The sequence below is a fragment of the Phycodurus eques genome, chromosome 11, assembly GCF_024500275.1.
Source record: "Phycodurus eques isolate BA_2022a chromosome 11, UOR_Pequ_1.1, whole genome shotgun sequence".
In the NCBI taxonomy this organism is placed as follows: domain Eukaryota; kingdom Metazoa; phylum Chordata; class Actinopteri; order Syngnathiformes; family Syngnathidae; genus Phycodurus; species Phycodurus eques.
The window spans coordinates 20,090,729-20,117,633 of record NC_084535.1 but is presented as its reverse complement, the minus strand read 5'-3'; the positions used below and the strand labels follow the sequence as shown (position 1 = coordinate 20,117,633).

At 39.4% G+C, this 26,905-nt stretch overlaps 2 protein-coding genes across 7 annotated transcripts in view; both read left to right on the top strand.

The window, feature by feature from the left end:
* Positions 1–4,182: 4,182 nt before the first annotated feature.
* On the top strand, positions 4,183–15,132 carry pik3ap1 (phosphoinositide-3-kinase adaptor protein 1). 2 transcript variants are annotated; one of them, XR_009769402.1, is made up of 18 exons: positions 4,183–4,402; positions 6,350–6,775; positions 7,277–7,518; positions 7,639–7,783; positions 8,066–8,208; positions 8,289–8,418; positions 9,217–9,413; positions 9,534–9,681; positions 9,763–9,825; positions 9,927–10,181; positions 10,255–10,308; positions 11,271–11,470; positions 11,568–11,640; positions 11,785–11,952; positions 13,565–13,635; positions 13,765–13,853; positions 14,025–14,229; positions 14,880–14,958. XR_009769402.1 is itself a non-coding variant. In XM_061689290.1 (17 exons), exons 1-17 carry the CDS (start codon positions 4,372–4,374, stop codon positions 14,995–14,997), a joined length of 2,553 nt encoding a protein of 850 aa, XP_061545274.1. In that variant the 5' UTR covers positions 4,183–4,371; the 3' UTR covers positions 14,998–15,132. The 2 variants fall into 2 exon arrangements, 1 of the variants encoding a protein (XP_061545274.1); XM_061689290.1 differs by lacking the exon at positions 14,025–14,229 and having other exon boundaries at positions 14,880–15,132.
* Positions 15,133–15,238: 106 nt separating this feature from the next.
* The window catches only part of LOC133409392 (sorbin and SH3 domain-containing protein 1), a 51,326-nt gene continuing 39,659 nt past the window's right edge, over positions 15,239–26,905 (top strand). For all 5 annotated transcript variants that reach the window (XM_061689285.1, XM_061689286.1, XM_061689288.1 and 2 more), the window contains exon 1: positions 15,239–16,212. The gene's annotated coding sequence lies outside the window, so the exon portion shown is untranslated. The remainder of the gene's footprint in view (positions 16,213–26,905) is intronic.

Genomic DNA, 26,905 nt, shown 5'->3' with positions numbered 1-26,905 from the left:
TGTGGAAAATGTCAAAGCTATTTTTCTCTTTAGCACTCAATGCATTGCTTGCTTAATAGTAATTGGATTGTTATCCTCCTGTTTGCTCATCATTTCCTGCTCCTAGTTATTCCACCCCTAAACTCCATTTAAAGTTTAATAACATTTTTGAATAGTTCCCATTCAGGTAAACAGAATCTGATTACCTCGATGGATTGAAAATACATGTCTGACGCCGGTTTATTTGATTTTTTTCTTCAAGGGGCCCCAATTGAAGATGGTTTAAGGCAAACAAATGGCTGCTGTTCCTTTTCAACAGCAAAGGGATTTTTTCCCCCTTGAATTCTTTATGTTCTATTAGCATATCTGTGTCGACTCAATGGCAGGAAAACACAAGGAACCAATACAATACTTTCTTCTGACTTGTATTTTGTGCTAAGCTTTGTTACTTAAGATATTTCTAAAACCAGGCAGTACATTTAGTAACAGCAAAACAGTAGGAGACGAACACTATTCCGTGATCGTTTTGAATTTCTCTCTGTATGCCTCTCATTGTGTTAGAGGACCTGCCTGCCACAAGTGCTTGCCAGCTGCTTACCAAACGAGGTTATAGTGTTTCCCTACCAACTGTAAATTTCAATAATTTGTTGGAGGAGCCCTCTCGCCATCAGTTTATCATATTATCAATGACGACTCAATTTCCCTCTGCTGCTCCTTCTCAAACCCTGACCCCCGGCCCTATTACAGTGCTGTAATGAAGTGCAATGGAGTGGTAATTGGTCCGCATTATACCAGATCAGGTAACATTAGACTTATTTTCTTATCACAATGAGCCCTGCTGGTGACTCTCAATGAGAAACCAAACACACTCCCTTTCTTTTGCGGCCTATCATCCAAATAACATTTGAACTAGAGACCCACTGCCCATTTCAGTTTTCCATTTCAAGATTGTACCCTGTATCCTCAGATTGGGCTTTGTTTCTAGTTTCCTCCACTTTATAAGTCTCCCAAACAATTGGCGAGGCGGTGGCAATAACCTGGGGCTTTCTCGAGATGGGCAAGTACAGTAAATGAGAAGGTCGGAAAACAATAATGTGCAGCCACACTGGATGTACGACCCCTTACTCTACAAATCCTTGGGAGCTGAAATACTTAATTCCAATTTTTAAAATTGTCTAGGTGATAGGCTACACTTAAACCAATGATATATTAGACTACATTAAAATGAATCTTTATATCGTTCACAGAGGTGAGACAAATGATTAACAAATGATCACTTCTTTAAAAAAAAAACCAAAAAAACAATAAGCAATGCAAAAATCACAACATTACAGTATGCGCAACATACATCTATACTGTATTTCCATAGATTAGCTTTTAGCAATGCAGCTCCTGGGTATACTTTGTGCGCTGAGTGGTGGGCTGTCAGGTCTCAGTTGTGACCTAACACAATCTCTACCGGAGTCGCTGTGTGTGCAAGATAAAATTTGGAAAAGCCAAAAAAACCCCAACAAAAAACAGGATATTAGATAACAAGGTTAAAGTAGGAGCAAATTATTCTCTTATTAAACTCAGGCTGTAGGGATTTGACTTGAGCCACCTAATAGATAGTGGTTTTAAAGGAGACCAAACAAAAGGTAACGGGACGGTCATGCATATGGCAGCTAATAGCAGGGTTAGAAAAAATTAGGGGATTCGTTTTCTACAGGAAATTGTTCTTAAAGACGGGTCACGGATCACCCTGTTCTTCACAGGGAGCTTCAAAAGGCAGAGGGTGAACTTTTGCTACAGCCATTAAAAGGTCTCCATGGCAGAAGGTCAAAGTAGAAACCAAACTAATTGTATAACTGGAGAGAGGCGAAGCTAAGTAAATTGATGTCATGGCCGGGATTTATTGTAAGACAAGTGAATAAGCTGTCTTTTGTAACTACAGTATTAGGAAACTTTGATTAAGGCCATTGCAAATACACAGGTGATGCCAAAATACACTAGACTGGCCTATAAATGTTTAAGTGGCCAGCTTACATCTTTTTTTGGCTTTCATTTGACAAGTGTATTTGGTTATGTACAGAATTTCTACAAGAAATGTGGTGGTTTGGTCGCTGGACGGTGCCAATAGCTGTTTTAGGCGTTACCACAGAATTGTTAAGGAGTGCCAAGACCTGGTTATTCAGTGCAATGGCTGTGATCATCCATGATTACTGTGTGTTCATTGGCATTTACGTCGTCCAGATATGGATACATCAATCTTGGGAAAATGTTCCACTAGTGTAGGCTTAAACACTTGCAACTAGACATAAATAAAAATGTGTTTTACCTCGGAAACCACTTACAGTCCAAACCTTCACTCTTTGTTTAGATTGAGGCTTTCACTTGGCTTATTTGTACCGAGGTAGAAAAGATATGATGAAACTTTATTGACTTAGCTGTGGCGATATTATGACACTAAGTAAATACTGTGTAATTGGCTATAATAAGCAGGTATACTTTAGCCCGTCGTGGTAGACTAAAGAGAGCCTGAATTGCGTTTGCTTGAGTCCTTAAGATATGACGTACATCTTTCTCATTTGTATATCTCCAATGTAAAATCAAAATAATAATAATCAAACGAAATAACTAACAGGCACTTAAAGCTTAGCATTGTTATCAGTTAGCATTCAAATAATATTTAGTACAGGTCTTTTATTGGATCTCATTAGACTGTGAAAATGTATTTGAGTGCCTCTACAGGAATAGAAGAGTCACGAAAGGAATTTCTTGCGCACATGAACAGTAACAAGATTCTTACAGTAATATCCATGAATGTAATCATTGTAAGTAACATTAAGTGCATTATACATGATAAATGACTTCCTCGGACGTTACATGGTTGTTACACACAAAGTCACAGTGTGAAAGACGTTTCGGTCGACCGAGGTAAGTGATTTTCTGCTGCCCTCTAGTGTTTGTATTAACGTGGCGACATACAACATGAGCAACCTGTTACTCAACTGTACTTGATGAGAAATTTGGGAGCGCTGCAAATGCCACGAAATAGTTGCACTGCGTGTACAAAAGAGTTATTGAGCTTTTCGCTTGTTTACTAAACTATGTGTGTGTGTGTGTGTGTGCGTGTGCGTGTGTGTGAATGGTCTGTTTGTGCATCCATTCATTTTATAGCACGTGACCTCACAAATAATGGGTGAAATTATAGGCCTTGCCTTACATTGGGCTGCATAAGATAGCGTTCCTATATCGCGGTTCAACGATTGCGGATTCAGTGCATTGCGGATTTTTTCTTTTTTTTTTCACTTCATATCGTGCACAATTTGCCATATTGCAGGATTTTAAGTGTATGCTGTAAAAAAAAAAAAAAAAAATTGTGGTAAAATAAACGCCTCCTAGCCTAAAACATTAAAACTGTAAAAACGAAAAAAAATCATGAAAACATATTACAAATAATACGGCTGTATACAGTATATTAGTACTGTACATTATTGTATGTTTGAGGTTTTAAAAAGTGTTTAAGAGAATATATAGAAAGTGTTTATAAGAGTATGGTAGAGGTTAATAGCAGTGTGGGGAAGATTAATAAGAGTCTGGGGAGGTTTATAGAGCTTTCCAAAAAATGTATAGAAAATCTAATAAACGTGGTTGCTACTTCGTGGAGTTCACCTATTACGAGGGTGGTCCGGAACCTAACCCAGTGATAAACGATGGATTATTGTTTACTTTCTGAAAGTATACAGTAATCCCTGGCGTGTAAGTATGACGGTTTCACACTTACGCACCTCTTTTTTTTTTTTTTTATATTTTACATGTTCTTGTTGTTGCCTGTTTGGTCAAAGTACTGTATACATCTGCTCATGTTATTACCATATGAGAGCAAAACAGCTTTTACTGCTTTTGTTGTACCATCGTAGCATTAAACCCTTTGGGTTTAGTTTCTACCTTGTTAAAGGAAGTGAAGAACCTACTGCATATGAAGAACCACAAATGACTCATAGTGATACTATTATGACACATGGAGTCCTATTGATACTATACCGAATACTAATACTGCCGTGTGTGTCTTGGCTACCCCTTTCTGGGCCAATCTTTTGAATAATCAATCCTCCAGAGGTGACAATGCCTAGCACCATGACTGATATGTTGCACATTTTAGTCATGACTGTGGTATGTTTCTCACTTCTTCAACTGTTTCAGGAAGTCGGGGGAGGGGGGAGTCGCTAAAACCAGGAAGCTGAATGTTGCTATTGATACCACAGCAACGGGTGAAAGCTAACTTATTCCTATACAGAACGCTGGAACTGGTTTTGGAGGAGAATTAAAAAAACAAAACAAAAAAAAACGTCTTTCTTCGAACTATGATTCTTGAGGCCTGATCATTTTAGACACCTTCAAGACATAAACATGGAAGAAAACCTCTCCTGTGGGGAATCAGGTAAATTAGTAATCCCTTTCTAGAACGTTCCTTACGTCACTGCATGTCTAATTTTTGTTGTCGTACTCAAGTGTAATTTACTGTAATGTGATTTATTTCGAACAAATATATATATATTGGATTATTTATGAGCACAGCAAAAGAGGAAGAGAGGCTTTCAGCCCTCCTCTGAGGTCAAATTCATATGTCAGTTGCTTTTCTGTCTCACAAGTCCAACTGTTGATGGCGCATGGCAGCCGCCCATTAACAAATACATGTCAACTCTCTCAGAACTGCCATCAGTGGGAACTGTGATGAACTGTGATTACTCGTGTTGGGTTTCTTTCCCAGTTACTGCGCACAGAGGTGAACTTGACCTGATTAAACACTTTAATGAGTCAAACTAAATTACTCTGACTGCTGTTGACACAGTGCAGTGTTTGTGCAATTCCTTGTGGACTCTCTGCACTGAAATAGCCACAACAGTTTGGACATTCATGCTCAAACCGCACTCACCTTGGCATTCCGCAGCCGGACAGCTGGTATGTTGTCGAGCATTACCATGATAAACACTGGCAGCAGCTACATGGAAATGAACGTATAATATCGCCAGTGTCACATCATTAGCATAATATTTGTAATGATTATGAGGACTCTGATGAATTTTACATGGTTTGGCTAGATCAGACGTTTAACACAAATGAATACTTACATTTGCAGTTTTATGAAGTGACATTCACTGCACGCTACTTACATCAAACATACTGGAGATTCAGGTACAGTATATTGTTTATACTGTGTACCTATTTTCAATAAAACTAAGTACTGTAATTACCATTTACCATTTAGACAGTACTCCTCAGAGAGGCGCTGAAAGAAATTGTACTTTAGGAGACCTGCAGCATGGTAGGGTAATGATTCGCACACGTCTGCCTCACAATTCAGAAGTTGGGGATCCGAATCTTGGCCTTCCTGTGGAGTTTGTATATTCTCCCCTTGCTTGTGTGGATTTCTCCCCTCCCTAGACCGCAAAACCATGCATGTACAGTAGGCTCATTGAAGGCTAAATTGTCCAAAGGTGTGAATGTGAGCATCAATGGTTATGTGTCTACTGGATATGTGCCCTGCAATTGGCTGGTGACAAGTGCAGGGTGTACTCAGCCTCTCGCCTAAAGTCACACGATAGGTTCAGCTCACCGATGACCTCGTGACCCTGGTGACTGAGACGCCAGTGAGGACAAGCCCTAAAGAAAATGGATGGGGACTTGGCCGAAGCCAAGGATAGTATAGTGGTTCGCGTACTGTAGATGACTTTGCTTCAGCTGATGATGTGCCGATAGCTGTTACTTAGCTCATTTTACGATATAGCGTACCGTACGCATTTGGTCTTATTGCATTACACATGACATTTTATGCACTTGTTCATGTTTATAAATCTTTTTTTTTTTTTTTGGGGGGGGGGGGCCACACACACAATATTAGTATATAGTATAATAATAATAATAATAATAATAATAATAATAATAATAATAAACAATTCAGCTCTATTGCCTGGTAGAGTCTTGCAAGTTGAAGACCTGCAGCGACTAAATATGGGAATTAGGACCGGCTGACTCTTGCAGAGCGAGTCAGTTCGTTTCCAAAGCACAGCTGAGGGGCCTTTGAGCAAAGCGCCCTCTGCTTCTTCTTCTTAACATCACTCTTCGGCGTGTAATATTTACACACTTAGGCAGTGAACTACTTTTGTACCTAAAGCTTAATTCTTTGACATGATCCTTAAGATCATTATTAAACAGACTAGTAAGCCAATTTAGCCAGAAAATTGTATATTTACAGTTACGATCTACTATACATATACTTGTTTTCTTCTGGGCATAAAGTAAATGCAGGTTTACTTTAAATTTATACTACTTGTACGGCGAACTGTGTATTTAATTAACTTTTTTTTGAATTATTTTTTTTCTCCAGTTAATTCTACATCCCTCCCACCGCATGAGCTACTAATTCTGCACACTGCTGAGGCACAGGAATGGGCAACATATTTGCAGCAGATCCTGCAGAAGTCCTCCAGGAAGTTCCACAAAAGCTCACTTTTGCTTTATACCATTGGCCCAGCTGATCGTGGGTACAACTTTGAAAATGTCCACAGCTTCAATTGCATTGTGCTGCTCCTCACTGGAGCATTCATAGACTTCATGTCTGAGCCTGAACTGCATGGAGCCCTTCAGAGGCTGCTCCACCCATCACACAGAGTGGTGGCGCTGTTGTGTGGCGTCTCCGAAGAAGACATACTGACGGCTGATGGCTTTGAAGAATGGTCCAGTTGGAGGAAACTTCACGCTGAGGATGAACCTGCTATCTATGTCTCGACGATTTTGGAGACCATCACTAACAGTAGGGTGCACTTCATCATTGCCTCTACAGACCATTATAAATTTGGTCTCAGTTTGGCTGTAATTCGTTTTTTTACTACTATTTAAAAAAAAAAAAAAATATATATATATATATATATATATATATATATAGGAAAAGATATGTTACAATGCAATACACAAGTCACTTAATTATTAACAATAAAATACTGTAATATTTTCCACAGTTAAACATTTCTGAAAATACAAGTTATCTTGTTGAAGTTGTGACTGCAGCAGCATCGAGCACAATGTATCATACAAGAGTTGTTTCTCATAGTGTGCCACTTTCATGTACGTCAATAAGGAAGGCGAAAAGCTCTGTGTAATAAACGCAGTGTGAACTGAATACCTCTCAGGTTTTGGTTCTTTGTACATTTATTCCAAAATATAAACTAAACACGAGGGTTTTTTTTAATGTTATATACCTGATTGCTACGATCATTTTTAGCTGTTTGTGTTTTTCTTATTTGTTTTCTCGAAGGCAAGCTACAGGCTGAACATGTGATCAAATACACAGCCTCAGAACAGCCGCACATCACACGAGCCTCTTCAAGTGAAGATCCCACCACAGATGAGACACGGGAAGTGATGTCAGACGAGTGTCGAAAAAGAACCTTGAAGGATGATGAACTTGTGACCGTCAGTCTTTCAGTAACCAAGGAAATGAATCCACGCTCACACATCAACTGCCTCACTGTCCAACCAACCCGACTTTTGTGTGGAGTAAGTCTGCATGTGGTCATTACATCACCACACAAAAGGAAATGTTAAGTCAGGAGTTGTTCCTGACATGCTCTGTAAATGATCCCCTGTTTCCATGATCTGCTTCTGTTTGTTGTTCAGGTGGAGGAAAGCATTTTTATCATCTTTTCCGATAAAGTAGATGATCTCTCATCACCAGAGGTGGAGTTTTCTTCTGAAAATAACCCAACAAAAATAGTTCCATGCACTGTTGAGAATGAGTACACCATAAGTCTAACTGCACCCGGTAAGTCGTTTCAGAATTCAACTCCTTCATTGTTTTTTCACTGACAGGTATTCCAAACGTAAGTTTTTTTTTTTATTTGATCATAACATTGTGGGTAGCCTGTTCTCATGACGATGATTAGAATTTGGGTTTTGTACAAAACCTCAATTTGGACAACTTTTACAAAAAGTAGTGCTATGGAATCAGTGGAAAACTGACTTATTTGTAGGATCACTTGAAAAATAGTTCACGTGATGAAAATACTTTTCTACTGAAATATATGATTTCTACTTTACTTCCTAGAAATGCAAGCAGGGGTGGTATCACTCACTCTGTGCTCTACTCAGCCACGTATAAGCTTGAAATGTGTCACATACTATACCAACATGGGAGAAGTCAGTCAGTGTCTTGAAAATGCTGCAGATCCCATAAATTTCCTCTGCCAGGTGAGACACTCTATTATTTATTGAGTCCCAACGCTAATCTCCTAGGTGTTGATATTTATCCTGTTTTGTTTTTCTTCCAGGCTTTCAATTTGATGTCCAATTCAATTGAGTTTTTGGACAACATTCTAACTGACTCAATAAAATCCAAGATGCCAGCATGTCTGCAGCTGTTTGGGATCAGACAGATTGAGGAGCACAATATGGCAGCATGTGAGTGCAGCACACCGATTCCTGCAATCTGTTTGAGCGAATTCCTTAAATTATTTCCTAATGTTTGAGGCAGATCTATGGAACTTAACTATCGCAGTCGATAGTGTACTGTTTCCTAAAAATAAAATTAATTACAGTAGTGTTATGTCGACTAAAACCATGAACTCTGCAAAAGTCTTAAATCACCATTAGCTTTCTTATTTTAGCCAAGCTACAATGACAATATGTATAAACATCTGAGTCTCTATACCAATGACTACTACAAGTAATGTCACGACATGTAGTGTGTCTGATGTTTGCCATTTAGATAGTATGACTACAGTTGCATACTGTACAATTTGATGCAATGCAAAATGATATTTATTTGCCACGTTTACAAACATGCAGTAGTTTGTAGGTTAACCAACAAAACAGAAAACAATTTAAACAGCTGAACACAACTAATAATACAAAAAGCCTTTTTTTTTTTTTTTTTTTTTTTAAGTGACGTATCTAGTGAGAGTTTATCTATGATGCAAACAAATAGAATTGGCAATGAGAGTTGAATAATTTCGAATGAAACTATGTTGTGTCATTATGGATACAAATAAACACAAATCCGTCAATAAACAAGAAAAAATAATAGCTGAGTATTTACTGTGACGTCTTTGTGAGATCAAAGCTCTTGTGTGGGATGCATGTTCTATCTAAACTGAAAAGTTGAAAACAGAGCACCGACATAAATGTATCTGCCACTTGACCCTCGACTTGAGAATCCCATAACTTTGCCGGAAAGATAACTGACACTTTGTACTTCAGATAAGCGTAGTGAGGAACTTCCCACGCTGCTCCACTTTGCTGCGAAGTACGGCCTGAAGAAGCTGACGAGGGTCCTCCTTCGGATTCCTGGGGCGCTGCAAGCTTACAGCGTGATGAACAAGAACGGAGATTATCCAAATACGCTGGCGGAAAAGAGTGGCTTCCCAGATCTCCGACAGTTTATTGATGAATTTGTTGTATGTCCAATAATTACATGTTCTCTTTTTTTTTTCTCGATTAATAGATTCCTTTCACTGTCCAATTGGCATGTCTGAGTTTAAATCTGACCGTATCTTGTTTCCTAACAAATGGTGTAGACTGCAGATATGCTCAAATCTCACAAAGAAGGTGCAGATGAGAGTACAGAGGACTATGAAGAGATGTCAACTACCAAGTACTCAAGTTGCCCCAATGACATGTATGTGTCAATGCTGAGCATAAACCCTGAGTGTGCTGATGACCTATGTAATTATTTGATATATTTTTGCTCATATTAGTCCAAATGTGAATGTTGGAGAGCTGAAAATGTTGCCGCTGTGCTTGTAGATGAAGTTATGAATGAAGTCGTGGAAAACCCTGAGGAAGCTATGTTGAGGACATTTTTTCAAGGTGAACAACCTTAACAAAAACATTCTTCGATAGCAATGATGTAAAATGTATAATACATACATGCCTTTTTTTTTTTTTTTTTTTTTTTTTTTTACTTTCAGCAAAACCTCACAACAGTGTAGCCCTGGATGAGGGAGAGCAACTTAAATGTGAGCAAATGGAAAACGCAGAAGCAAATGACCTGAACGAAATTGTCAATGAGTTCGAACCGTACAACCTCTCCAGTGAAGACATCTATCATACTTTGGATGACAATAATTGCCACAATGCAGCAGTCCTGTCCCGACCACCAGCCCCGATCCCCAGACCTGAAATTGAGCCTGAACCTGAAAAACCTGTAACCTATATTGCAAGAGGTACTTCACATTCAATCATGAAACTTTCTGTAATTTGGCTCCTGGATTACACCACTAACTGTATTTTTGATAGTATTTTCAGATAAAGCTATGTCCCAAAGTCAAGCCATGGAAACATATCAGGAAGGTAAACAGACTGAAGTAATGGAATTTCTGAGGTCGAGTGCAATCAACTGGTCGACCTCCATTTAGTTTGAATTTGAAAGCAATTGTTCCCATCGGAAATACTTTTATCTATCGATCCATTTTCTATAACACACTACGCAAGGCACATACGGACAACAACAATTGACACAGATTCACTCCTATGGATAAGTTAGTCTTCGGTGAGTCTAATATGCATTATTTTTAGAATGCTGGCGGAAGCTGGATGTCTCACAGAAAACAAGCATGGAGAGAACATGCAAACCCCACACAGGAAGGCTGGAACCGAGATTCAAACCTCGGCATACGTGCTAAGCTCAAGGCAACTGCGCTGCCTAGAAATAATGTAATTAAGCATAAAGCATAAATCATCATATTAAACTAAAAGTGACTAGACCTCTATATTGTGTCTGTGTGAGTGTGTGGGAAATGAAGACAAGGAGGCTTAATTGACTTTTTAACTTTTACAGTCACGCATTTTAACATTCACCAGTATAAAAAGAAGTTAGCCGACCACCATGCATTAAAACTTAAAATCAATTCATTGCGAAGCAGAAGCAGACAACATCTGACGAGCGTACATCTTGCGTGACATCGTGCATGACCTACCTAGTTAAAGTGGGTAGTGGTTTACGTGCAATTTGGGCATCTGCGAATGTACTGTATGTTATTTGATGTGTTGAGTGAATGTTAACACAGTTATATCGGATATGTGTCATTTGAAATGTAGATGTAAACTCCCAAAATATTGGCTATACTGTACTTTTAAAATTGAGCGTTTGGTCCCACAGTGTAAATCATCAACTTCAGTGGCATTTGACTTTAAAGGTTCCATTGTTAAGTTGTGTTTCAGAGTTTACGTGACATTGTACGACACATTATATTTGCGGTATATTTTTTGCCAAGTGGAACACTCCATAGCAATTAATAAGTGCCTCTCCACAGCTGCAGCTCAGCCTGCGATGGACTCCTCCATACCTGTATATGACGCTTTTGCTGGCATGAAGACGCTCGGTCAGAGACAGCTTATAACCCTGCAGGAGAGGGTAAAAGTGGGAGAAATTACTGTGGATGAAGCTGTCTGTGCATTCAAAGCTTGGCAGCTGGACCATGAGAGCAGAGCAACCTCAGTGCGCTATCAGCAGGTAAAACTGTTACCGTAGGAACAGTTGAAATATTTAGTGTGAAATGCTAAATAATCATCAGTAACTACATCTCCTGCATGTCGTTTTTCTCTCTCAGGATAATCTTAGAAGATTAAGAAAGAGCATCAACAGGCGTCACAATGAGAGAGAAAAGGCAGGAAAGGATCTTGGTAATATACCGTATGTTGTACACTGTATGTTGTGTCTTGTGAATAAATACCACTTGGTTAATTGCTTATTTAGAAAGGCAGTCAGGGAAATTGCATTTTCAAGATTTGCTAAATAAGGATGTGATGTGGTGTGTCTCCTAACAGACTATGAGATAAGTGCCCCACTGCAAAGAAACTCCTTTTGGGGGGCCACTGTGACATTGGAGTGTCCTGTATATGACGGAACACCCAGAATGGTGCCTCCATCCTCCTCAGCAGCTCAATTTATCCAAAGAGGCAGCTGGAAGACAGGGAGCACATCCAGTACATCCAGTGGGTCCTACTGTAATTCTTATTTCGACCTTACGATTAGGTTCGGCAGTTTCTCATGTTTCCTTGTAAACACAAAAAGGGATCTCGTGTTTCTAATATGTTGTGTCTTTCTTATCATGCTACACTAGACGGTTCGATTAATAGAAACATCCATCCATCCGTTTTCTATGCCGCTTTTCCTATTCGGGTTTGCAAGCAGCTGGAGCCTGGTATCCTAACTGATTTTGTGCGAAAGGCCAACTGCACCCCAGACTAGTTACCAGTTAGTCACAGCAAGGCATATATAGAGGTAGACAACAATTAGCACTCACATGCGCACTGTCACTGAGTTGGAACTGAACTCGCACTGCCTGCATCAAAGTCAGGCGAATGTACCACAACACCGTCAGATACTGCTGAAAATACTTCCTTGTATAATGCAATATACCTCTATGCCACTGCAAACTAGTTCTCTTGCAGTACATGGATCGAGTGGTTAGTTTGTCTGCCTCACCGTTGAGAAGTTCTGGGTTTGAATCTTGGCTCGAGCTTGTTTTTGCTTTTTTACCTGTCCAGTTCGGCTGCTTGGTCACGGAGAATGGACGATCTGTCTACCTTTTTACAGAGCAACATCTTTTTCTTTTATATATGTCCTCTGCGGTTATTTGTATTATAATGGATATTTTTTGGGAACATGTAGTAGGACAGAACAAGGTTTGAGAAGGGACTGACAGAGAGATAATAGAGAACAGAGAAAAAATGTATACAAGTAAAGACAGAGGACTAGCAGTAACATATATATATATATATATATATATATATATATATATATATATATATATATATATATATATATATGAGAGGCCAGTCCAGTAAGTTCTCAAAGTCATAATAGTTGTGCTTAGCAATTAGGGAGTGACCACATACCAAGCAACCAAGTCCAATGGGTGTGGTGTACAGACAAATACTAGCGAATCAACACCATCAAGCATGCAAGACGTTCATCAGAAGTGTCCTAAGTTGCTGCGCAGGCACAATTGGGACGGAGGACTCCGCCCCAACTATCCAAGAGGGAAGGGCGGGCCAGGGCATCCCCGCTGACATGATACAATCCAGGCCCAGGGACCCAGGTCGGACCGCTACCCACTAACCACCCCAGCCAGCAGAGCCCATCACAGTAGCCAGTCGCCGTCCCAGCAGGTGGGTGAGCTCGTAAAAGGTGCTCGGAGGAGAAGAGGACGGGCGGGGCTCCCCGACGGGGATGGCCGAAGACAGGGAACCACAGGGGGACCCGCGCAGCCCCGGGGCCCTCTTGTTTGGAGTTTGCATTTACTCCCCCTGCATGTGTTGGTTTTCTGTGAATGTGAAAAGTTGTTTGTCCATATGTGCCAGTGCAGAGTGTACAACAGCCTCTCGTCAGCTCTGATGGGCTCCAGCTCACCCGTGACCCTGATGACGACAAGCTGTATAGGAAATGATTGGATGGATGATACCGCTCTGACAGTGTCATTCAAACCTGAATCTTAACATACTTTTAAAAGTTGAATTTTACACGCAGTGTAGCTCATGTATTGGATGTCCTTAGATTGTGTATGTATATCTAATATGAACAGTGAATTGTCCCTTATATCAGGTAGTGAGAGCAACAGACTTAGCACTCACAGCAACGTAAGCTACAGTAGCGGGACAGAGCCAGATTTCGAGGTAAGTCTAAAAACTGCTGCATTCTGTTCGGTCTTACCGTCATCTTTTTTTTTTTTTTTTTTTTTTTTTTTTTAATGTTTGTCTATTTAAGAATGAGAGTACAGTATCACCTATTTTGTTTTTTCCAAGGACTCTTTAGAAAACCTCCCCCTTCCACCACGACCTTCCGATGCAGCTCCACTAATTCCACCCAGAATTCCGCCACGAAATTCACAAAGGTCAGCCTGTCTATGAACATATTCATGGTAAAAATAATTATTATGTGACATTGGATACTCCCAAAATATACTTAGGTTACATGAGGAGATTGTAAACCAAGGGAAAGTGTTAGGCCACATAGCCAGAAGTCAAATTGGAACATAATATGTAGCTGGTCCTCTCGTTTGCAGCTCCAATAGCTTCCAGTCTTCTGGGAAGACTTTCTACACATTTGATCGGGTTGAGGTCAGGATCATCAAAACCCATTCTCATCAAACCATGCCTTTATGATGCTGGATCCCACTACTTTGGAGGCCTAAAGAATTCCACCTACAAAGCTTCAACAATTAGTGTCCTCAGTTCCCAAACGTTTATTGAATGTTGTTCAAAGAAAAGGTGATGCAACACAGTGGTAAACATCACCCTGTCCCAGCTTTTTTGGAACACGTTCCAGCCATCGAAATCGAAGTTAATGATTATTTGCTAAAAACAATCAAGTTTATCAGTTTGAACATTAAATATCTTGTCATTGTAGTGTATTAAACTAAATATAGGTCAAATCATTGCAAATCATTGTTTTCTGTTTTTATTTGTTTAACACAACGTCCCAACTTCATTGGAATTGGGGTTGTATGATAGCCACCAACAAAGACCCACACCAAATGTTGAAGACATTTGGATGTTTATGTGGTATCATTTACATAATTTATCTTTTTGTGCACCCTGGACTGGTTGCAAGCTAATCACAGGGCACATATAATGCAGTATGGAAAAACAACAATGCACACTTACATGCACAATGCTGGACAATTTAAAGTCTTCAATGAACCTAACATGCATGTTCTTGGAATGTGGAAGAAGCTGAAGTATCGAGAGAGAAAAAACGTATGGGAAGAACATGCTGATGACATGATTTGAACCCCCAAGCTTAGAACTGTGAGGTGGATGTGCCAACTATCATGTGCCAATGTTAATTAAATGTTTTCATTCTTGACTACAACCACATGCTAACGTAATTGTTACACATGTACCACTTTGTCTTACAGCATGTCAGATAAAATGTTGCCCGAGCCTTACGTCCCCTGCCCGACCCGAGCACCACCTCAAAGACCTCCTCAAAGACACACAAAGTCTGCTCCTCCTGTTCCACGTCGACTGCGGTGATGGACAGAAGTCGGAGTCTTGTGTCCAATCATTAGTGTGCTGTTTTAATGTTAGAGAAGAGAAGTGAAGAGGTTGGATAGTGTGCACTTCAGTGGGGCAAGCAAAAAAAAAAAAAAAAAGAACAAATGAAACTGCCCACATAAGACATTTCCTTCTCTTAATTGATTATAAGGACAGTACCACTTTGCAAAAAGATGCTTATACTGTGGAATGTGTGATTAAGATACTTGTTGGATGTGTCTGAGAAGCATGAAGTTTAGATTTTTGTGTGTGTGTTGACCTTACTGTATTTATTTTATATACAGATAGACGAATGGATGGATAGACGTTTTGGGGGGAGATTGGTCACCAGCCAATCCCAGAGCACATATAAACAGACAACCATTCATGCTAACATTCACACCTATGGACAATTTGGACTAGTCTTCAATTAACTTGCATGTTTTGGGGGTGTAGGAGGATACCTGGAGAAAACCTGCAAACATTCAAACTTTACACAGGAAGGCCAGAGCAGAGATTCAAACCCCAAACCTCTGAACAGTGAGAGACGCATGCTAACCACTTGACTACCGTGCTGCCCAATATTAATCCCGTGAGGGAAATTAGCTTGCCACAGCCGCAATATTCAAACATGACATTTGAACTTCTCCCAATATGTACAGTGTATCAAACATCTAGTGATATGCATAATAGTTGTTTTGCACATTACCTCCTCTTTGAGTTTCTAAACATTGAAATAAATAGAGTATGTCAACCCAAACAGCACATTAAAATGTTCTTTGTTTACTTTCGTAAATAAATATGATACATTATATACTGTAGTCAGAATTCTTGACTATATTTGTAACTGTGAAATTTCCAGTCATCCAATTACCCACGCAGAGTGAAATGACTCAAATGGACCACTCCTATGACTGTATTTACAGATAGCAAAAAAAAAACAACAACCGCAAAACAACATAATTACATGTTCACAAAGTTAGATCAAGTTTCGCCACTTCCGGGCTACCGCTTTGAACTTTCACATTAAAAGAGCATCTGTGCAGTGTGCTTTTGTCGTGAAGGGTCGGTGGTTCAACTGCAGCTTGACGCAGCCGAGGTTTGGCTGCGTGCACGCGCGCGCGAACACGACGCTGGTAGACCGGCAGAGCGCATCCGAGCACAGTGCGGACTGCACGAGCCTTCACAGCACTGGATTATTATCAGCAAACACAGGTAAGCACATGCTCTCATTGCTAGGATCACTGACAAGTGTTTGTTTTATTGCCGCATGCCCATCACAGAGCCCATCCATGACTTTATTGCCCACCAGTGGCGTTAAGGATTCTAGACATGATTTATCACTGCATTGTATCTCCTCACTTGTTAGATTACACTGCGGCTTGGGTTCGCCTATGGTGCCAGGCTTTAAGGGTGAGCGCTTTTGAGCAAATGTATGAGAAGAGACAGAATTATATGGATTTGGCAGTTCGGTCAGGAACATCACTTGTCAGCATGGCACAGTTCAGAGATTTGGGGTTTGAAACTTGACTCCTCATGGTTGCATTTTCACTGGGTACTCTGTCTTTCTGCCACATAACAAAAACATGCATATTGAATACTCTAAATGATGCATAGTTGTGAATGTGAGTGTGAATGCCCTGCAATTGGCTGGTGACCAGCCCAGGCTGTACTGTACTGTACTGTACTGTATTGTACTCTGCCTCATACCCAAAGTCAACTGAGATAGGCTCCGACTCACCTGGGATCTAAGTGAGGATTAACTGAATAGAAACGGGATGGATGGATTTACGTATGCTTCTCTGTTACTCTGTTCACATTTGAGTGAAAAGGTCTCTATTGAGCTGTCTTTTTTTTAAATCAGGTCTTTGTGAATTTGATGCTTGATTTATTGCCTACAACACAGCAGTATCGATATCATATATGGTTAACACCACCCTTATTTCATCCTAGCTGAGCATCTTCCCCATCCTATGTTTAAGTTTAACCTAGCAGTGTTCTGTGCACAGTAGTATAACGTGACTACTACCTGCTCTTATTGACACAGGCGTCCTGAATGTTTAACTACATACTGCACCCGGACAAACAGAACAGCATGTGACATGACCGACTGTCACACTGCACACGTGACTTTAAAAAGACGCAGAAACATACTACTCACTAAATGGTGACCCCTGTATTGATTAGATTTCTTATTGGTCCATTTCCTTACATCGTTGGGTTTATATGCAATTTGTCAAATTCGACATGAAGTGTGGCTTCCACATCTTAGAAAAACCAAAGAAACTATCACCTGCCTCATAAAAATTCAAATTTCCCTCGGTCACTGTTTCCGCACTCTCATTCATTGTGTTACGATTTTTGCTTTCAATCCAAGGGATGTGCGTAACGTGACGCTACACAGACTCGATAAAATATTAACCTCAAACAAATAATTAATCAAATGGGTCTGAGGACAGACGACAGCCAGGCTTTTTTACGTTTGCCACATTCCCACTGTCGCCTCGTGTAAGGACTGAGTGGCTGGTTTCAGTCCCACTACAGGCCAAAAATGTAGGACTGGATGCTGGACGAGAGGTGCAACTTCTCTTCCAATACTCTGCCATTTTCCCTTGAGTAGACACTGCAATCCCCTCACACTGACAGGATCAGTGAAGTAAGTATCTGCCTACCCTGTGTTTACTGAAAAAGAACAGGGCCTCTATCCGCTGCCTATATCTACCCTAAAAGAGCATCGATATATTAAACTCAAATTTGTAATACTGTATGTTGATAGATGTCACAAGTATCTCTTGATTCCACTGTGCTGACTAGTCCTAATAGCAAGAGGACAGCAAGCTGCTTAGCTTCCAAGTATTGATTCAGTGGTAACACAGTAGCGAAAGAAATGTGTACGCTTGCTTTACAACATGGCATGATATGAGATGTGAGTGTTTACACACAGAGGGTGCTCAGTTTGCGTGTTAGGTAGCAGCTGGCTCAACCGTGGTTCGTTTTGTCACACCAAGAGCTGGAACTACTAGTTTTACACTGTCCTCTTATGCAATTGAAGTGAAATATATCATATACTCTAGAAGTGACCCTTTTTTTTTTTTTTTTTTTAAACACTTCAGACATGCTCAAGGACGTCAGGGAAATTATTGTGTGTTGAAAATCCTACATCTTGTTTTTCCTTTTTAAGAATATATTGCTGACAAAGGGTAATCCCCTTTGTCAGCAATAGGACCTCTTGGTATGAACCCTACGCAGTTTTGAATATTCATGAAGCTTTTCAAGAGTCACTCTACGCCGCCCCCCGTACGTCCCACATTGGTTTAGTTTCAGGAGCAATCGCTGCAAAACTTGGATGTCAAAACTCTGTGTTAAAGATTTATTAAAACCATATACCACTGAGGTGACCACATGTTTTTAACCAAACTGTTTCGAAGTATGGTAAACCTTTAGAGTTGTGGTTGCATTTGTTAGCTGGCTCGTCCATTATTTGCTGCTGTATGAGCAATATGCTAATTGAGGCCCATGTAATCTCCTCTGAGTCGCTGTAAACACATTGAGGAACAATGCAGCATTATTCATTACAATTTCAAGAATGGATGGAATGGAAAATTTTACATGGTAAGCGCATTGACTGGATCTTGTACAGTAATGGCAGCCTTTGGAATAATGTCGATGTTAAAGGCAAACACCAGGTTTCTGTTTTCATTGCGTCTTAATGTTGCAACAGGTTACTTAGCAACCACATCCTCTCCCCCTTGTCCACTTTCTCCTTTGGGTGAAGTGGAGAGTGATGTGTGATGCTTTGGCTTTTCAAGGTTCATCATGTATGGACGCATGGAAACAAAGCATCCAAAATGCAATTTGTGTGTTGATGATGGAATAGAACAGTGCCAGCCTCCAGCGCCACACCCCTCGCACCCATCTGCCCTGCTCTGTTACATGTCAGCAGCTGATGGAAAACAACAGTGTCACTACAGCTGCTGGCAAATATTGAAAACAGAATGAGCATGTGAGGGGACTCATCATCATACAAACCACAATGATCTGATATACTGCAAATGTTAGTCACACTTATTTTGCTGTCCTCACAGAAACTTAGCAACAAAATGCAAATGTTCTTCCTTTCTAGTACGGTGGAACATTTAAGGTAGATCGCAATCTGTTTTTGGATGCTGGGAAACCTCCAATTTGTTTTAAACTAGAATTGATTTTTCTTCGAGGAAATAATGAAGTCATGCCCTTGCCACATAGAACCTTTATTAACTATGCAGTCAATAATTTTGATTTTGTACAAGTGTCAAAAGAGGTTCTGTTAAAACCTCATTTGAAAACAATGAATTGTGTACTCAACCTTAACTTTTATAACAAGTGACATACAAATGGTGACCAACATGCAAGGGAGATTAGTACTACTGTGTTTGTGAGGTGAGTCTCTTCATATTAAGACCAAAAGTTGCTCATTCCTGTGTCAATTCTGCTTTTCCCTTGCCTTTAATCTTATTGTCTAACTATTGTATAATGCACATATAGCCATAGTCTACTGAGCAGCCAGAGGCACCGGTACCACTCCCCTACGCATGCAGGAAGTTAAATGTCCTGGTCTATGGTCATCAACACATGTTCCATCTGTTCCATCAATGGTAAACCCATAGACAGTATCAGTCGTTCTTCCCATTTTCAATTGGCAGTCAAAAATTGAATTATATTAAATCTGTGATTTTTTTGTTTTTGTTTTTGTTTTGTGTTAGATTTAAAAAAAAAAAACTAATTACAAAATAATCACTCACTTTTGTTTTTTGATTTTGATTGCCAATTGAAAATGGAAAGAACAAATAACACAGATTATCGTAACCTCTTGTGGTTGCATCATAAATAACAACAGCAAAAACTAAAAAGACAGTGAAAAAGAAAAACAACTGAAGTCTCACTAGATTTGCTCAGGACTTGCGCAGAAATGTTGGTGATCTTATAACCTTACTTTGTATACACGCTATGATTTTCATATGCATAATACAGACTAGTGACTCACTTCCGAAATTGTTTTTTAATTCAACTTTTTATCAGTTGCATATGCTAGTCACAGCCTGTGGGCTTGCTAAAAAGTTTCATTGGCCTAGAGGGCAAAATTTATGATGACAAGCGTGAGGCATGGCCAAGGGAAAGAATTAAGATTAGAAAAGAGCTACTCTGTTGATCTACAGTACATTGCTGCATCCTCCCACGTTTTTATTTTAGTTGTGAAGTTTCATAATGAATTATATATTATTTTTGTTGTGAGTGTGTTTGATAGTAACATTGTCATTAGAAGAGGAATTGGCCACAAAGATAATACTGTAGTTTATGGTATACTCGAAATAGTACATTTCAATGTGAGGTTTGTGTAACTTCCGAAGAAGCCAGGCGCTGATATTGATTTGACTTGCGTGTTGTGTCTTGAGGTAAGGAGACAAGTCTGACTGGGCGCGTGTGTTCCTTAAATAGGCATGGAGACCCAGTGGCGTCCCGCTATGAGCCTATTTCTCACGAGGATAACTTCATAGTGCTTAAAATTGTTGGATTATCACATTGCTGTTTCTATTCACGTTTAGCTGCCATATCCTCTGACTCAATTATCAAGTAGGCCTGTGGCACGAAGTGCTCCAAAAGTTATATTAGGGAACATGCTCAGAGCTTCCATTCCACACATCAGTCAAAACATCCAGCAGAGATGAGGAAACTCTTCAAGCACTCTCAGACAAAGATTGGACTGGTCATTTCCACCCACCTATTGTCCAGTATGCCCTATGAGCTAAGTCACAAGGAATCTGAGTACAGCTGAGCTTGTTATCTGGTGATGGCATCAAACAACATTGGGAGCATTGCTTCAGTAATTTGTAGTCTTTCATCCTTTTCATATGTCCTCCAATGTTTCATGTGTCAGTTAATTAATGTCAGTCTTTTTGGCACCAGCTATATTTACAAGACTGCAGTTGTTTTTGCAGGGCATTTAATGACATTTGATGCTATTTTTTTCAACATGCGTTATATTTTAGGTCGAGCTATTTTGCTGTATCACTCGCTTTAGACATACAATCCAAAACCATAGGTGGCATTATACTGTTTTAGCCTTTTATCATTTAGCTTTTACCAGCTGAGCTATCATATCAAAAACTATATAAATAAGATAACTAGTGGTAAACTGATACCATGGAGTTACAGTGCTATGCATTTTGTGCAATGTATTTATTACATTTATTACAATTTAAATGCACACTACATATGTGTCAGTAAATTTGCTGTTTTGTCATGCACTTCCGGGTCTATATTGCCTACTGACTTTGTCAGGAGATAGTCTGATCCTTTCTGGTTTGGTCTTTATATGCTGCAATAGTTTTACTTTTAACTGCATTGTCCTGCTTTATTAGCTCGGGTTCGTGGAGAGTTCCACTGGTCTATCACTAACCTTCGCTAAAGCTATAGAAGTCATTGGTACAGTAAATATTTGTACGAATAACATTTCTAGGCCATATATACAAAACAATCTATGTCGTCCAGGAGTGGCGTCATAAGTAGCGGTGATACTAGTTTAACTTTGCTGTATTTCTCAGTAGCGAGTCATAACGTGGCTGTTTTCACCATCAAAATAGCTTTTCAGTAGTGACGCTACTTTCGTGATCACATTTCGTGGCAGCGTCCACAGAAGCTACAGTACATTTCACCAGACCGTTCTCTTCCATTTGACGTCACGTACCTGTCCGTCCTATACGGTGTGTAAAAAGATGGCCGCAAATTGTTTGATAATGCAGTGGAGCAGGATGGAAAGAGCGCAGCTGGAGACAATGGCAGAGGAGGAGGCAGAGATGGGTTCGTACATCTCTTGAATCCCATTGGCCATACTTGAACAAACTTATGCTACTTATCGAGTCCTCACAGGACAGTTACACATTCAAGTGTTTCCTGTGCAACTCCAAAAAGAAGCACCTGTCTCCAACCAAGACGTCCATCACAAATTTAAGGACACACATTCAGGTATTTTCTGAAGCTAACGCAGTAATCGCCAGCTAAGCTAGTCATCGCAACTCCGTCAGCAAACATCAGCAGCTAATTTACCACGAGCTAGCAACATGTTTTTTGCCTCAATAGAATAAAACGGATTATCCAAAGATCTTGGAAATAAGTTATCATTATTGCTAGCTGATTAAAGAGTAGGCAGATGGTCCAAGCCAGCATGCATTTATGCATTTTACGGCACCGAAACAGGCACAAAACCAACCTGGATTCTACTTTTGGCCATTGAACGGCAAGGTATACTGGTTAAAGTAAGCCATTTTAAACTAAAAAGAAAGCCTTTCCAGAGGGAGAAGCAGTAGCCAAAAGGCGCCAATGTGCTCTCTTTCCGGTTAAATAGATAGTTTTCAAATAATAAAATTGGATTTTTCTTTATTCTTTATTTCAGAATAGTACAAGGAGTAGCGATTCAATTCTGATCTGGAAGTCATTCATTACTGTCAACGTGAATCGCGAATGGGAATTTAGTGGTCCCAGCCCGAGCAGTAACTATAGCGTGCCTTCTTGTGCCGCGTGAAATTAGTTAACTGCAAGACCGTTCGCAACCTCGAAACATGGTATGTCAGGACCCCCTTTACATGTAATTGAAACACTAAAGTCACACACAATCTTTTTCATGATGCTGATCAGTTTGTTCAGGTTTAAAATGAATTTTTCCCATAACAAATGGCCAACTTTGCCATGTTGTACTGTTTTCCAACTGTGGGAGGACACTCAATACCTTGACTGAATGCATGCAAACAAAACAACAACAACTATATATATATATATATATATATATATATATATATATATATATATATATATATATATGCAAACAAAACAACTATATATATATATATATATATATATATATATATATATATATATATATATATATATATATATATAGTTGTTTTGTTTGCATGCATTCAGTCAAGGTATTGAGTGTCCTCCCACAGTTGGAAAACAGTACAACATGCCAAAGTTGGCCATATATATATACATTTTTTCCTCAAATTTTATTTTCATATTTTCAAGTAGTAAACACATCCCATATGGTCTGGGTCATTCATTCTTGTCATTGTTCAAGTGTCGCCTGAAGGGCTCACTGAGAACTAGTATCGCCCTGGTTACTGTCAGTTTACTGAGATTCTTATTGCGCTGTCTCTTAAAGCCTAACAAGCCTGTTAAAAGCCTGGCATTGGAAACAATGAAAGTCATGGGCATTTTGTCCAAATGGGCCAACTGTAGTTGTCCCCAGAACCTTCACATCATGCCATCACAGTGTTTTCTAACCCTGAGATTTGGCCAAGATCACATCCCAAACCTACTCTATCATGGACACACTTCCTGTCTGTGAGGCTCTCCAAAAAGACAGGGACAAGAGGACAGATAGAAATTCACTTAAATTTCTATTTCAGACCTCAAAATAAGACCTAAAATGTAACAGATTAATTCATCAAAGCTGTTGCTTCTCATGTTACTGTGATATTTTAATTAGCGAGGTTTTAAAGAATTCATTGAAGTGGTGTCCATAAAGATACACTTTAAGCTCCTTCCATTATCAACATGAATATGTAATCCTTCTGCGAGGCCTGTAATGACCGTAGTGTGTATGTTACATACATTTCCTTTTATGCTGCAGTTGTTTGAAATGAACTTCAAATAGCTTGGTGGAGGAATGTGTAGAATCCCAGGCTGCTGTCCAGGGTGGAAGCTGTTTATGGAGAGAGAGCTGGGAGTGTGCAGGGAAAGGCAGGGGGATTCTCAATTAGAAGGATAAGCTGCTGCTCTGGTGCAGCCTTTTCGAGCCATGTTTGGAGCTGTTTGGTGGGATCTACAAACGCTGCTGGATAGCTTCTCACCTATCTACCATTCGTTGACAAAACAGAAGTCAAAGGGCGTTACATAACATCCCTTTCTCTCTGTCCATTTTACTGTTGAGTGTATGGTGAAGACGTTTTTTGTTCACATTGAACGACAGCCCCTGTGTGAAATACATTATAGGCCATCTTGGATCACTTGGCCTTTGCTTCGTTATCTGAGGGCAGAAAGTGCATTTGTATTTTTAGCCTGATTCAGACAAATTAACACGGTAATTAGAATTTGTGCCATACCTCTACAAAGTTTTGTTATCCTTGTATTGGTCTCTAGTCTTGACCTGATACATATTCATTAGGTAATGTCATGCAATACACACACACGCCAACACCCATGCATGCACGCGCACACCCACAACCACACACTAGTTGACTAACCCCACAGAAGCAGCAATTTTAAACCATGTACTGTGGTTCTTTCTCAGGAACAGACAGAGATTTTTACACAATCATAGTAAATGGTGCATACTGATGATAGTGCTGATGCAAAACAGCAGATATTTTATTGTTTGTGAAACTTACAAAAGGGTATTTTGACAACATCCCCAACAGTTCTCATTTTAATTCATGTCTATGTTAATGCAGACACGATTATCCTCAGATGATTTGTTTTGTTTTCTCTGAATAGTATCTCTTTATTCTCCCAGTACAAGACTTATTCTCGTAATTTAAAAAAAAAATTTCTGTTCAATATAGACTTAATACTACATTTTACATTCAAATCTTATTGCAATGTTATGACATCAATGCCCCATAATTAGTTTTTCTTTTTCTTTTTAATGTTTTGGTGCGGAAAAAAAGTGTTTGAATTGAGAAAAAGATTAACTTCCGATTTGAATCACTCTAAATTTTACCTTACCCCATGAATGTCTACACATCATGGTGGCAATACAACCAAAGTCACAGACTATTGTAACTATTAACAAACTATTTCTTCTCTTTTGGCAACATATCTAACATTCGTTTATCAATTACCATACAAGCAATAGTAGACATTGTAGCAGTGCATCATGTTGACTGAGTTATGGAGGGCTGAGTCGAGTTGCAAACTCTCGATGTGAAGGGGGAGGAGGATTTGATGCGGCAGTCTGCACGGATTCTGCAGATTGGGTGTCACATTCCCAGGTGGCATGTGGTGACAGGGCCATCTGGGCACACCTGCTATCAGAAACAAACAGACCCCCTACATTGTCAAGGTCAAGGTCAAAGCTGGGACGTCCAGCTCAGATCCCCTCACATTAGCCAGACGTCTCAGGAGACTTCAGAAGTTTCTGACGCAGATGGACCGTGAGCTGGACCTACCATCCCTCTCAAGACAAGTTTGCCCTTCGACGTGTAAGTAACGTTTTTACAAATGCATGATTTTCCTTCTACCGATATGATCAAAACATGAAGTATTATCTGTATTTTGTTAGTTTTTTTCAAAGAATTATTCTGAAGTTAAGCACTTTATTAGAACACGTAATCCTTTTTTTTTAATTTACTTGCTCTTATTTTAAAATTCACAGCCCTAACACACAGTGGTGCTCATATGTTTGATTACCCAGTCAGAATTTGTAAGATGGGTACAATTCTTTAAAGAAAACATGAAGGACCAGGTGCAACACATTTAATTTTATTTTAATGAGATTCAAACTAAACGGTCAAGCATTTCAGAAAAGCATTATCATTAAACAAAACATAACCATAAAAAAATGAATGATGGTTTTTGTTCAGTCATCAGTCATATTAAAAAAAAAAAAATAACGATATTTCACAAATTCTGCCAGAGTATGTAAACTTATGAGCACAACTGTACATATATCCTGTCATATTGGAATGAAAGTGTAGGCTACACCTTTTTTTTATAACCACTAGGTGGCGGTGGCATTTTGGACTGAAAGTGTACAGCTTTTTCATTACCACTAGATGGCGGCATACATTTATAAAATGTGAAAGTTTTTTTCCATTTGCCCCTATACCTATGTATAATGCGCACCCTTGACTTTTTACAATTTTTCCACAAATATCAGGAAAACTCTATGCTTCATGATTTACAGCAAACCTCAGACTTCAATGAGTCACGCTTCTTTGGTGGTTGCGCACAAATTTCAAGGTAACACACGGTGGGTGTGTCAGAAGTCTGGATGAGAGAATGAGCATAGGTGAAAGGTGCGTAAGGCAGGCGTGTAAAAAAAAAAAAAGACTTACACATAGAATTTGGCCTAATGACGCTATTGCGAATCCTTGTTTCTCAGTAATCAGAATATAATCTGGATAAAATTTGAAACATTATATTAATTTTTAGTTACCTTACTGACTTGGTCTAGTTTCTTCTTATTTTATAATGAATAGTAAAACTTTTTTCTTCTCATACTTTCTCTTGTCATGATCACTTTTGGCCATCCCACAGCTTCTGAACTAGTCACTCATCATTTCCTCTGACAGAACAGATAAATCTTTTCTGAGGCATCTCTTCCTAAAAAGGCCAGGAGTAATCTTTGCTCCTGTATGTTTATACAGCAAACTGAACATCTCCAAGATGTCATCTCGTCCTTTACCCTTCGTTCTACTCTACATTCACTGCTTTGAGGTTCATCTGAGGATCTGTAAGAAGTAGGCCAACTGATGTAACTGATGGAAGTAGTGGTTTTGAAAATGACATCATTGACACATGTTTTGACTTCGATTAGGCTCCAGCTCATCTCCGATCCTAGTGAGAATACATACAGTACATAAAATGGATGGATTGATGTATTAAAGTGTGTGTGAATTTATAGAAACTTTGTGATAGTCTGCAAGATTATCATCAAAGCTGAGTGATATCTTTAAAAGGTTTTTATTTCATGTCCCCTTGGGACATGTTTCATATCCATTTAGGCTGTTTAAGCTCCTCAATATTAGAAGTTGCATCAATTGTAGAACCCGGCCTATTCTGTGTGCTCGGTCCTTCAGTTGGGATGATTTTTGGACACGTTGGCATTAGTTAAGTATGTGAGTCAAGTGAGGTGACAGTTTTCGCAAGT

What these genes read in the sequence shown, in the direction of transcription:
- pik3ap1 (XM_061689290.1), top strand. Translation starts at nt 4,372, where the DNA reads ATGGAAGAAAACCTCTCCTGTGGGGAATCAG. An exon ending in GTTGAGGACATTTTTTCAAG is followed by an intron (nt 9,826 to 9,926) that starts GTGAACAACCTT and finishes TTTTACTTTCAG; the next exon opens with CAAAACCTCACAACAGTGTA. An exon ending in CCTCAGTGCGCTATCAGCAG is followed by an intron (nt 11,471 to 11,567) that starts GTAAAACTGTTA and finishes TTTCTCTCTCAG; the next exon opens with GATAATCTTAGAAGATTAAG.